The sequence below is a fragment of the Nelumbo nucifera genome, chromosome 7 (genome assembly GCF_055504915.1).
Source record: "Nelumbo nucifera cultivar China Antique chromosome 7, China Antique-T2T, whole genome shotgun sequence".
NCBI classification, from domain to species: Eukaryota; Viridiplantae; Streptophyta; class Magnoliopsida; order Proteales; family Nelumbonaceae; genus Nelumbo; species Nelumbo nucifera.
In genome coordinates this window covers 2,446,793-2,460,395 of record NC_142655.1, presented here as the reverse complement: position 1 = coordinate 2,460,395, position 13,603 = coordinate 2,446,793, and the positions used below count along the sequence as shown (strand labels likewise).

At 38.3% G+C, this 13,603-nt stretch overlaps 1 protein-coding gene across 10 annotated transcripts in view; it reads right to left on the bottom strand.

Annotated features, from left to right (window-relative positions):
• Window positions 1–5,593: 5,593 nt before the first annotated feature.
• Window positions 5,594–13,603, bottom strand: part of LOC104597599 (C18orf8) — a 46,009-nt gene continuing 37,999 nt past the window's right edge. For 5 of the 10 annotated variants that reach the window (XM_010259230.3, XM_019197821.2, XM_088891209.1 and 2 more), the window contains 6 exons: window positions 13,162–13,497; window positions 13,001–13,075; window positions 11,638–12,347; window positions 10,385–10,493; window positions 7,354–7,533; window positions 5,832–6,276 (listed from right to left, as the gene is read on the bottom strand). In XM_010259230.3, the coding sequence (XP_010257532.1) occupies window positions 6,049–6,276; window positions 7,354–7,533; window positions 10,385–10,493; window positions 11,638–12,347; window positions 13,001–13,075; window positions 13,162–13,497 (1,638 nt within the window). In that variant the 3' untranslated portion in view covers window positions 5,832–6,048. Of the gene's footprint in view, window positions 6,277–7,353; window positions 7,534–10,384; window positions 10,494–11,637; window positions 12,348–13,000; window positions 13,076–13,161; window positions 13,498–13,603 lie in introns of all 10 variants that reach the window. The other 5 variants (XM_088891212.1, XM_088891213.1, XM_010259231.3 and 2 more) reach the window with 3 other exon arrangements.

Below are 13,603 nucleotides of genomic sequence, written 5' to 3'. Positions count from 1 at the left end.
ACACTTACCCCAAATGTACTTTAGGCCTAAAAGCTCTGAACCTGGGCTGAACCGTTATTATCTCAATATATAAACACAATTTTAATATTTCCTTTTACACCCCGTGCACACATCCCAATGTAAAGGGGGGGGATATAAATTAACAACATTTATTCTTGAATATACCCAACCAAATAAGAATTTGGTATGATAAAGTCAAAAGGCCTCACTAATGCCTGCTTAGTGGAGGTTAAACAAAAACACCATGGTTCTAGGTTCTTCATACACTGTCTAGGTTGGTCATCACTTGAAACATTGGATTGGATCATCTTTTCATAAATGTCAATACCAACATGTTGATGGATCAGTGATCACACTCTGTATACAATTTCATATGGCATTCAACCACACATTGGGAATATTATATATATGTTAGAAGTTCCAAATGTATAAACTGAATGTCTGTACTTGCAAAGTGTATGCATAGTATTTGCTTCAGGAAACATGCCCAACCATCTTATGGACATTTTCACGAGTGTTGCCGATGCCTCATTTTCCTTTGTTTTTATTTATTTATTTGAGGGGGCGGGCCGGGTTTGCTGGCTTTTATATGTATATAAGGTTAGGTCTTAATCATTGCAATTAATGATCAATGGTTGGTATGACTTTGCTATGCGTTTAATATAAACAATTAAATAAAGTAAACAAATGATTCATGGATTAGGAACGAGTTTGACCAATGAAATGGATAGCATCCACAGGTGGATATAATTGGGGTTTTGTTCAAGCAACTCCCACTCATCCATTGTTACTTTCTTTTGTTTCTTTCCTAATCTCCATTCTGATATAGATTTTTCTGATGTAAATCACCTAATCTCAGCATTTGTATTATAATATTCTTCCTCTTATAAAGCACACCAATTTTACTAGCTTTATCAATCACCTGATTATTTTTAACAACTTTAGAGTCGGTTGATTCAGTTTTTTGCCCATGTCTAACGTTAGAAAACCTCACTTAGAGCCTGTTTGTCATGGTTTCTGCATTAAAGGTGAGCTGCGATGAATGATAGAGCCATGGTGATTGTGCATCTGTGTTCCAGAGAAGCTATTTAGCTTCGTAGTGCAGTTGTGCGTTTCTCATGTTCAGAATTTTCACCAAATATAGTTGCTACTGCTCTTCTGTGGGGCCCAGCTCGGAATGCCAGAAGCCGTGTCCCAAACTTTCACACAGTGGCTTCTAACTTTGCATGGTAGATCCCACACATAAAGCCGAGAACAAACTATGTTTGGTGAAAAACCCTAAAAACTCAAACACATTTTCATTCAGCTAAGAAATTGGCTTTCTCATTAATCGAGTTTTTGTATTTTATTTTATTTTTTTTCAAAGTGGCTCAATGGAAGCAGTTCATTCAAAGCTGAAGCCTTCGCAAACAGGCCCTTATATAATTATATTCTCACCAGACTAGATTCTGATTATATTCGGGTGCAAATTTGATCCGATCCGTTTGCAACCTTAACCGGGCGTTCAAATCAGCTCATTATTCCTTTTCTAATGGCAGATCAATTAATAATGGGCCAAACATACCCCGAGAGAGTGAAGGGATGCCATTTCAGTAACATGCATGAATGAATATAAACAAACAAATTTCTCAAAACCCAACGAATATTTTTAAAACCCCAAGAAAAGATTCCTCTTTCAACGACTATATCTTGCAGTATAATTTAGCTTTTGTTGCTTCGTTTTTTGCATGGGCCACATAGTTCGATACATACAGAAAACAAAGGGTGCAGATAAAACTAACCGAAAAAGAAGAAGGAGAAAAATAAGTATAGTCCAGTCCCACCATGAAAAGCTTCATTTCCAACCACTCGTGGCAATGAGAGGATTCCTTTTGTCTAGACGACAGCTTACCATTTTGTTTCTTTTTTGCTTCGGTTGGATTTGGATTCCCAAAAGGTGAAACTAACCAAAACGCATTTCCACTATAAGTGCCTTTAGTTTCGTTACATGGGGCCCATAAAAAACGTGGGCCCTTTTAAGACTCCAAAACAATACTGACCATCCGATCAGCTTCTACGTTTTGACCCCCTTTTGGGGTATGGCCAATGCCATTTTGATGCTTGAAACTGTGCTTTGGTCAATGCCTATTCTAATACAAAATTTACTTTACAAAAGACATTCTACCAAAGAAGGAGCAAAAGAAGTCAAATATATAAGGTTTTATAATTGAGTGGATTGTATGGAATCATAATGAAAACCAGATTTTTTTTTTTTTTGGTGATATATTGGGATTTCTTTACCAAGCTTAATCATGTCATGGGCCCTGAGTCATCATAGAGGTCATTGGGGGGATAACTTACCTTCATTGTATTACAATTGGTTACTGGGGATAATCATTAGACCGTGGCCCATTGAATTCATTACTCATCCTTCTTGGCTTAACATGAACCTTGAAAGTACATATAGTGTTATGTTTTGCCATAAACCATAACCTATAAATCAATATCAATTTTATTGTACTTAGGCCCAGGCCTGGGCCTGGTTAATTGTACTTCATTTTAGGCCGAGCCTAAGGGTGTAATATCAAATCTAGCTTTAATTTAATTGTTCAAATTCAAATTTGATTAGTCTTAATTTGAATTTGATGTTAATCAAGCTTGAATATCAGAGTAAAATTGAATTTTCAAACTCAAATTCAAGCAATAAAGTAAAACATTTTGTTTGTTGAACTTTCGAGCTGAACTTGAATTTGGATATAGGAGTATTTTAGTCTTATCAAGCCAAGACATGTTGAAGTTTGGCTTGGTTCAGTTTCATTAGACTCTTAATCAAACCATTAATACATAAGCAGAGAGAGAGAGAGAGAGAGGCCCTGATGGGTTGGATTAAGTTAATTATAACTCTGCTTTTGGGAAATTTTTTAGTCGAAGTTGATGAGGAAATCATATTAGAGATATCATTTCCCGTGTATAAGAAGATTTTGCATGGAAATAATGAGTCTAGATCCTCTAGACCATTGATTGGGGAGGATAACTACTCTCATCCTCTCGTGTAAAAAGGACCAATATTAAAAAGGGGTGACAACATGGTACAGAGTTGCTCGATTAATGAAAGAGAACTGTAGAGTGGGTCCAAAAGAGAAGAGGGAAGAAAGATAAATAGTAAAGTTTGTTAAAGATCAAATGGCACTAGCTTGAGCAAATGTTTTGCAAAAGTTCTCAAAGCATTATTCAATTGTCATCCACGCACCGAAAGAAAAAGAAACAACTAGATGACCCTCAGAAAGGAACCCTAGGTTGTATATTATGAGATTACTGGTGCTATTATGTCTCAAGTAAGAAACAACTTTGCACAGGTTGGGAATGTTACACAGCTGGCAACCTTGGTGGCAAATACAAAAGTGTTAGTGTGTTACTGTGTTTCTGCCACATTACTCTATCTGCTCCTCAAGTAGAATTAGGAATGTCAATGGGTCGAATTAACTGCTCCTCAAGTAGAACTAGGAATGTCATTGGGTCGAGTTAAGTGATAAATTCCCACTGACCCGACCCTATGAGATTAGGGTTAAGAAAATCCCGAACCATTGCCATTGCTGCTGCATTGAAATACATGTAAATATAGGCTTGATTGAGTATAGGTGTACTACATATGGCATAGATTGCGTTGTGTTTGATATTCTATCTTCATTTAATGAGGCTGGATTGGATTCAACTTGAGTCAAACCTATGCCAAACCCGCCCCGTTGGGATCCCTATGGTACAGCCCTCCAACTCTGCCAAAAAAAAGTCCTTTTCAAGGGAATTTCCAAGATGATAGTTCATGGTTGTCGTAAGTGATTCTGATACACGTTTTGACTTACATGGCAACGTGACATTTTGAATGTTTATAGGTCTGCAATGAAATTCAGAAATCTACATTAGGCCTATCTGTACTTTTCCGTAAGACGAGTGCTTGTCTCGTCAGGGATTGGACTGAACGAAAGAAAAAATCATACATAATGGGGCTGAGCAACCAATCACAGAGACCAAAGACAATCATACACATAAGGTGTAGAGTTCAGATCTACTCCTCATACCAACCTCAAATTGCGTTTCAGTTGTACATCAAGAACATCTCTCATACTTTGTGTTGTTATTGATGGAGAGATCTTCCTAATACATGGTGGGATGGGGCTGTGAGGTCGGTGTAAGGTGTATTCTGTGAGGAGCAAATCCCAATTCTAAGGTATGGATTCCACATAGACCTCATGTATACGGAATACCAGCATATTCACTCATGATTGGTTGCCCAAGTAGCATGAATGATTTTGCCAATAGCCAATCCAGACTCACCGCATCAGCTTCACCTTGTTTGGCATTTTTCAACTCACTTTCCCCGTGGGAAGAGTAAACCCCTTTGTCACAGGCTCACAGGAAGCATTTTTCAACTCCATTTTGTTTTCTGGAACTTTGTAAATGTTGCCATGGTCGACCTCCACTCTGGAAATCATATATCAGGGAGGGCACAAGGGCATAAGCATATTTTACCTTGGGGGCCCTTAGATTACAACTGAAATAGGTAAACTGAATGAATTATTACTGTCTTTTGGTGAATAAATTATTAGGGAGGTTGTAAGATCTTTAGGGTCCGTTTGGTTCACAGTTGGAATCAGAATCGGAATCGGAACCGGGGTGGTCAATTCCCATAGTCTGTTTGGTTCAGATATGAATAAAAATGAGAATTAGAATCAGCAAGAATGAGATTTCATTCCCAAGGGAGGGGCAGGGAATGGCCATTCCCTCAAATGGGAGAATGCCATTCCAAAAGGAATGGGATTGAAATTCCAATTCCATCCAACCAAACAGTTATAATCAAAATAGCCCATTTCGGTTTCGATTCTGGACCCCTGTTCCTGTGAACCAAACGGGGCCTTGATGGATAAAGCTGAAATTGGGTTGATTATTATGTCCCCCTGAATACTTTAAAGGCAACAAGTCATTCAGTCCATTTTCGAACGGTAACTCTGAAAGCCATAACTAAACCGTGTGTCTATGTTTGGATAGAAAGTAGGAGAGTAAACTCGATCTTTTTTTTTTTTTTGATAAAAAAAAAGTCGATTAGGGCCACTTCTGTTGGATTCCACTTCTCACAATTCACAACCCACCCGCAAAAACAATTTCTTCCCGTCATACATATTAGCCAAAATAATGCATCAAGGACCCTTGATAAGACGGTCACTAATTCACACTACCATGTATTTCCATGGAGTGGGAGCGGTCCTCTAGGGACCGAGAGTTTGGGTTGTTAAGTCCGCATCTCCAGCCAACAAAAATCCCTCCTAACACATTCCAACAAGATTCTTGTTGGCAGGAGATCCCAACTCCAGCACATCATGTGTGGGGTCCATCACAAGGCTGGGAACAAATCATGTTGAAAGGGAATTTCATTGGCAGGAGATCCCAACTGTGGGTTAGTTAGAATTTGTTAAATTTCCAATGGGCCCAAACCCTAACCCAAGCCTTTTTTTTCCTCCCAACCAAAACCAGATTAATGCCTAATCTTCCAAACTCGTTATTTGATAAGCAAAAAGAATTTGCATAACCGATGAAGACCAATCAAATAGCACACAAGCACTTACAAAGCTTCAACATCAAAAATCAACTATAAACCTTGCAAAGGTGGACATGGACGCACCAGGAGGGAGGGAGAGAGAGATTAAAATGTAAGCCTCCCTCTGCCCCAAATTATTTCAAAATTACAACACAATCATGCAGCCTAAAATGCTCAATGTCAACAATAACAAAATTCAACATCTGGTAGTTTCGCACTGCAAACTACAACGTAAGTTGTAACTGAGGTGTCAAAGCGTAAGTTTTGCACCATGTCATGTTTTATATATTCATATTCGCTTCTGAATTTTGGGTTAACAGTTCAATGGTTGACTACAGTCCATTAGAGACCAATGATGTGCACCCCGATACACCATTATGCTGCATGTATTAGTCAAACATCACATTTCGCACAAATACAACATTGGTCGTGACTGACATGTTTAAAGCTACAAAAACGCTATGCATTAGGGATACACCTCAAGCAGCTACAGATGAGTTCATCTCATTGAGAATGCGATAATATGTCTCATGATCTGATGTGTTTGTGAAGCCAGGAATAAAATCAGAGAAGAACCTCAAGACCGCTGCCAAATGTTGCAGGTCATTGGACGAAATTGTTGCATCAAGAAACAATGAAGGCCGGATGGTATTGACCTGCACATTCACCATTGCTTCTGTGAGCCTTTCTAACTTCAGAATCACTACCTACAACTCAAAATACAGCCCTTATTACCATAATACTTAGATATAAAAATTTAGACAGATCAAAGTTTCATCACCAAGCAAATAATGAGAATGGAATTGTGACCTTACTTAGATTTAAAGATGTGGAGAAAAGTTAGGAGCAGGAGATACAATTTTAGAAATTGCAACAGTTTATGATCCAAAAATAATGAACAAAACTTTAAAAAGAATGACAAACATTTAATGATATTTAAAAGTAGCCCAAATCAAGTTGAATATACCTTTTACTGGGAAAATAGCATGGGGTGATGTGTGGGAACTGCAAAGTCATCAAATGGGAAAACTTGACCAAAACAACATAGATTGATGGTGGTGGATCTGTGCATTAAAAAATGGAAGACTAGGAGAAGGAAAAAGATGCTTGAGAATCAGGTGGGTATTTCTAAAAGGAGAAAAATTAATATGATTTAAATGAAAGCAAATAGTAGATGGAATTTAGAAGAAAAAGTAATGAATTATATTTGACTTGAAATGATCAACTGTATGAAAAAAAGGTGGCAAAAGAAGTTAAGACCTTAAGAAAATCTATAAGAAAGTGTCAAGGTACTAAAGAAACTTGGTGATAGAATAAGAGGTTCAAAATACAACAAAGCAAAATGGATATGTTATAAAGATCGATAAAAGACTAAAATTATAAGAACACCAAAAGGAAGCCAAAAACTGAGCAATGCCAAATTTTAGTCATATAATGAACTCTATCAAATACTAGGCATTAAAGAGGGAGAAAATGTGATTTATAAATTTCAAAGATGAGAGAAAGAAAAGGCAGAGAGTTAAATCATGTTAGATGCTTTAGAAAGGAAGATGGAGGAGTTTTGGTAGACCCTCAACACAATGTCATTCCAATTAGTGTGAACAAAAATTTATCTTGAATATGTTGTCACTGAGCATAGTCTGCCTGTATGCACATTCCTCAGCTAAACCATGCAATGGGAAATGCAAATAACTCTGAAGAACATTAAGCTTTTGAAGCTACATGTAAAACATACATAAGTTTTACTTTCTTTCTGTCGTGAGGAAAATGTTTTTAAGAATTACCTTGTTCTTCCGTACATAACGTAAAGCTTCAAGATAATATCCATCTTGCACCAGCAGCAAAACATAGTCATGATGCAAAGATAGCCGTCGTAGCATATCCATACCCAACTTCCTTGTAGGTAAATTCTGTCGACCTGACTCCAAGAGTTGTAGTGCAACCTCTTTTGAGGGTTCAAGGATCTGCTTGAAAAAACAAACCAAAAAAAATGAAATATATAGTAGTAGTAAGTTCATCAGCATCATTTTTTTATCAATAAGAAAGAACTTTTATTAAGCTCTCTTAACCCACCCCAACAAAATACACAAGCTTACAACAAAACCCAAAACAAGTTTCCCTTTCCCACCCCTTGTTTAGCAAGTACATCAGCAAAGGAGTTGGCACTTTCTTCACCCACTGAAATCTCAATTCCATATTCTGAGTCTGCCATTTAATCCTTCTTTTTTCATTTACGTAATGCCAAAATCCAGAGTCCTCTTTTTGAAGCCAATTAATCACCAGCTTAGAATCGCCTTCAACAATCAATTTTCTAATATTTAGCTCTTTTGCCCTTTGTACTCTTTCCAATACAGCCATAATCTCAGCTCTAAGTGAGTCGCCTGTACCAATTGGTCCTGAGAATAATGCAACAACTTTTCCTTCATCTCTAAAGACACCTCCAATGCCTGAAGGACCCAGGTTACCTCCATTACTCCCATCAAAGTTCAGCTTAATGAAACCTTCAGCTGGTGAGGACCAAAGAGGCCTGATTTCAGCCTTTAGAGGGAGCTGAGTCAGCCACTTCTTTCCAATTGCTAAGTAGAGTATCTGTAAAAATATCCTTGAAAATTTTCAAGGATTTCACCTACTGCACCACTCTGATAGTAATAACTTCAATTAATGCTTCCTTGCTTCTCTCCTTTTCAAAGAATATTTTCATCTTTCTTCCCAGATTATCCAACAGACAGCTGCTCTAGTGCATCTCCAAATAATCAGACCCCTCTTCTTTGGCCACCTGACAGAAAAGGTAGCAAACAAGCTTTGTATATCTAGTGGGGAAGCTCTGTCCAACAGACGGGATGGTGATGATCCAAGCCTTATCCCAATTATATGGGGTTGGCTCAGTGATTTAAAAGGTGCGCCTAGGTGCACAGGCGAGGCGCATTTTGGGGTATGCGCCTCGCCCAAGTACTAGGCACACCTCTTTCAAAAGGCACACGCCTGGTGCGCCTAGGTGTGCGCCTCAGCCCAGGTGTGCGCCTTTTTAAAATTTTGCACTTTTTGCTTTTTTTTTGAGTCTAACGGCTGGGCCGGGGGCTCCGCCCCCGGACCCCCGACCACACCCCTCAAGGCAAGCCTGAACAAGTCTATGTTAGGGTCTGAAATTCTTATTTCTCACATAAAAAATAATGATTTTACAACTTTCATTACCTTTTAAGAAGATATTTTATTGCAATGAATGAATGAACAAACATAAGCAAATAGGGAGTTCTCTTCTTAAAAGGCAATGAAAGTTGTAAAATCATTATTTTTTATGTGAGAAATAAGAATTTCAGACCCTAACATAGACTTGTTTAGGCCTGCCTCGAGGGGCATGCTACAAAGGCGATTCATAGAATCAAGTATGCAATATGTTTTACATCACATTAACTACTTGAACCAATGCAATTAAGCAAAAAAAGAGATTATGGGTTTTACATGCTTGAAAATGCTTTTATTTTTTAAATTTTCATTTGAATACACTTTACATGTTATGTTTATGTATTTTAATTTTAGATAATAGGTTTTTAAATCATTTATTTTAAAATTTAAGTTTATATTTTTATTAACATTATATTTAATATTTTTAAAATTTTTGCATTTTTTTGGAATTTTCTGACTTTTTTTTTATTTTGTAGCTCTTTTTTTTTGTAATTTTGAGCCTTTCTTAAAAAGGCGCGCGCCTCGCCTCGCCTTGCGCCTCAGGCGCAAATTGGCCCTTGCACTTTTTTTGCGCCCTGCGCTTTTAAAACACTGGGTCAGCTACACAAATCCTGTTTTACCATTCCGCTTTGTTTAATGCCAATATCCATTATTGAATTATTGGCATTTAAATCATTTCTTATTACATCTATCCATGTCCCTTTTGGTCTAGCCCTTCTAGCCCCTTCAACTTGCAACAGATCACTTCTTACGGTGCTGTTGGAGGTCTTCTATACATGTAACCAAACCATCTTAGTCTACTTTCTCTCATTTTACCTACTGGAGCTACTCCTAGGTTCTGTCCAACAATTCATTTCTGATCCTATTCTTTCTAGTTTTTCCACTCATCCATCTCAGCAATAGGCATTTCTGCCACACTTATTTTTTTTTGACATGTTTCTTGACTGTCCAACATTCTGCTCCATATAGCATTAGTAAATTACAAAAATGAAATTAAATTAAGTCCCGTTCTCTAAGGCAAGTTATTTAAGAGCAAAACCGGTCACTCTAGCTTTTCATTAAGGGCAAAACAGAAAGCCAGAAGCAAGGAGGACAGGAAATTTTCAGTTTATCCAGAAAATTAAATTGACCCTTCAAGAATGTTTAGGATTCTAATTAAGAGCTTTGGCATTAAAAAGGAGAAAGAAACTTCCAACTTAACTCTAACAAGCACATCCAGAATATATGGATACTAGGAGAGCAAGTCGGGCCGGGTTATGTCAATTTGAGGTCAACCCTAACCCTAACCCAACCTGATGACTTGGATAAGGATCAGATTGGGTTAGGGATGGCCAACTTTTTCATCTCCTTTTGCTAAAATATTCTTATTATTGGACTTAAATTGGCATATTAAGGTTAAACTGACTTTAGCATTATTATGTGTACAAGGATAAAGTCATGGTTCTTCATATATATATATATATAAAGACATGTTGGGTTTGAGTTGGTTAGTTCAGGTTGCCCAAGCTTCAACTTGACTGACTTGTTTCACCCCTAATGAATACACATTTTTTTTTTTCAATGCTTTCAAAAAACAAGCAGTTAAGGGAAATCATGTCAAGGACAAGAATGACAGTTGAGTTCAAAAATGACCTTGTTCATGACAAACAACCCAAGCTCTGCATAACGATCACTACGAGCTAGCAGTTGTACAGTCAAAACATACAGATTTGGATGTACTTTGAGTTTTTCCACAGCCGCACTGCAGTAACAGAAACAGGTCAGGACTTTGTGGCAACAGAGAGAAGAAAGATGATGATTTGCAGTTGCAAAATTAGATTAAAAATTCACCAAACCATGAGGCCCTGTTACTATATCTAGTAAAATCTGCAACCATGAACTGGATCATGGTGAAAATTTTGTTCCATGCATTCTTTTGTTACAAAAGTTGAGTCTGAAAGTAGGTTAAAAGGGGTGACGGAGCTGGCTTGTCAGAAGCTGTAGAGGAAATTGAGGAAAGTTGCAACAGGTATTGATGCTTAGATTATATTTGCAGTCTCAGTAGTTGTGACTTGTGAGTGAGATAGGAAGCTATTGATCTTAGAAAAGAGACAAAGAAAGGGTCTATGTTGAATGTAGAAAAGACTCATGTGAAGAACAAGAAGGAAGATAAAAGGAAATATCTGTCTGAATTGGGGATGAAGAAAAGGAAGAGAAAAACAGAGTAGAATCAGAATGGTCAATTCTAAGTAACATTAGACAAGCAAGAGCATAAAGTATGTTCATTTCCTTTTTCACTGGGCAACCAAGCTTATGAATATTTCCATAGGCAGTTGAAAAAAAAAAAAAAACAATTTTGAGAGGAGGGAGAATGGGATGTAAGGATCAATCTCAAGTTGGGAGGAAGAAGTTTAGGATGTGACAAAGATAGGCATTCACATGGGAACTGTGGATATTACAATTCCAGAAAGTAGGAAATGGTTGAGGTAATAATAATATCAAATCTTTGACTGTGACAGCCACTAGGTCAGTAAGCTTGCTCAGGAGGGGGGTGTTTAAGGGTTCTTGTGTTGCATTCAAGTCTTAGTTGATTCAAAGCAGGTGCTTCAGCAGGTGATTTGAGTGTGACAGAACTAGATCAGTGGGTTTGCTGTGTTTGTGTGTGTGTGTGTGTGAGGTGGGGGGAGGAGGTCGTAGTGTTCAGAGCAGGCAGTTTAGCAGGTGATTTGGGTCCTATATTAGGGTTTCACATTTGATATTGCATTTGAATTTTGAAAGGCCTTTTTCTTTTTCACTTTTTACGATGTTGCTTGGGTGGATCACCATGGGTTGGAGATGCTTAAGTAGGAATCCAGGTTGAACCTCTGCTAGTTTGCCTTTGGAAACTAAAATACTAGATGGATTACCTCCGTAAGTATTCAACAATGATAGCAACCAAATAAGCAGGGTCTCCAGCCATCTCTTCCTCAATGAGAGCAAATACAGAACAGTACATTTCATCAGGTGAAATTGCTGCGGAAGGAACTTGTGACTCCACAGAAACATTAGAGTCAAATCGACTGCTGCTAGGAGAAAGTTGAGATTCTGAACTTGACTGCTCAGCCTCAACATCAGAAGTTCCAGCATCTATACTTTTTATCCCCTCTTTTGTTCCCAAATCATGAAACTCGCTTGATAGAGGCTTTTGAAGAGGCTCTCCTGAACTGGTATTCTGCAGTGCCAAGTTGACATTCTCCTCAGAATGAGAAACCAAAAGAGTAGATGATCTATCTATTGTGGAAAAAGTGGTAAGACCAAGAGATTCATTATCCACATCTTTGGTCCTGTAGTGTATAGATTCACTGACCACACCACTGACAGTTGCAGGTTCATGTTTGGTGGATCTTCCATGTGTCTGTACTCTGCTCATAGGGTCATCAACCACAGTCCTAGAGTTATTCCCATGTTGGGTGGTAGGAGTTGAAGTGCTCTCACCACTCACTGTTCTTCTAGCACCTCCCATTTTCATTGAGTGAGAGAAACAGTTAACGAGTACATCCATTGCTCTGGCAACCATCAATACAGGTCTTCGTTCAAGAATTACTGCCCTTGTTATTGCCAAACATAATTGCTTAGCCTGAAATGACAAATCAAGTGGCTTAGTATAGAATCAATCAAGGTTTCATAGTGCATAATTTGTGGATTGACATCTCAATAACAGATGGACCGACTAGGCTGGAAAGTGGGTTGCTAGATTTGAAGAATTTCAACTACATTAGGCTTGGGTTAGGTTTTCAGGTCCATTGAAAATTTAATAATTTCCCAACACAACCTAACCCAAGTTTAGTGGTGCAACTTGGGTGGGCCCAACCTGACCCCGAACCAACCCAGCCCGAAATTTTGCACTGGCTGGGCTTGGATGTTCGGTCCTCAGGCTGGGCTTGGGCCCAAGAATTCAGGCTTTTTTATTTTTTGGGCTGGGCCCGAGCTACCTATATGTATACATATTTGCATAAATGCATACATACATGTATACTTTTAGAATGGGTTTATTGACCAACCCAAGCTCAGCCCAGGCCCGAGCCCAACTCGAGTGCATCAAATTACAATGCGGGCTGGGCTCAGGTTGAGAAGATCGGGCTTGACCTTGGGCTCAGTCTGGGCTTAGGCCTTAAGCCCAAATTATAGGGTTGGGCCTGGGTTGACCATAAACCCAGACCAACCCGCCCAACTTGCACCCCTAGGCAGGGTGCTTATCAATTATCACAGGCAATAATATTAGAATATTACCTTGTTGGTTTCCAACTTCCGTCGCTGTAAAAAATCTAAAATAGAGGGCACTTCTGAATTGCTGGCAGCAATAGCCTGTACATTAAAGAAAGATAAACTTCTTTACAAAAATCAAGCTGCATCTTAGTGAACTATAAAAGATACAAACCAACAAGCCTCACCTCTAGATCCAAATGAATTCTCCACAAAAAGCCATTAACAAAGTCACATATAAGGTCAGGAACAAGAAAAATCCAGCCCTCTCCATAAACAGATCCTTCATGATCACTCATTTCATTTGTCTCTATATGTAATGCATCATTGATACTTGACCGGGATGAAGAAGCATTAGCCCTGGGCAAACCCCTGACCAAAAGAGGAAGTGGAGCAGATATGGGTGCTCGGGAATCTGCAAACATGTCGTAGAGTATAACAACTTTGGCATCCACTTGATGAACAAGAAGTACATTATCAACCACACTGACTGCAATCTTGCTTGAATAAATTGTCAACGAACCCTGCCAAAGAATTAAAGAAACATTTTGGTATGAAACACAATGTAATACTGCTGTGAGGAGAAAAAAAATTGAATACCCTACTCTCTAGAATGTCCACTAAGGTTAT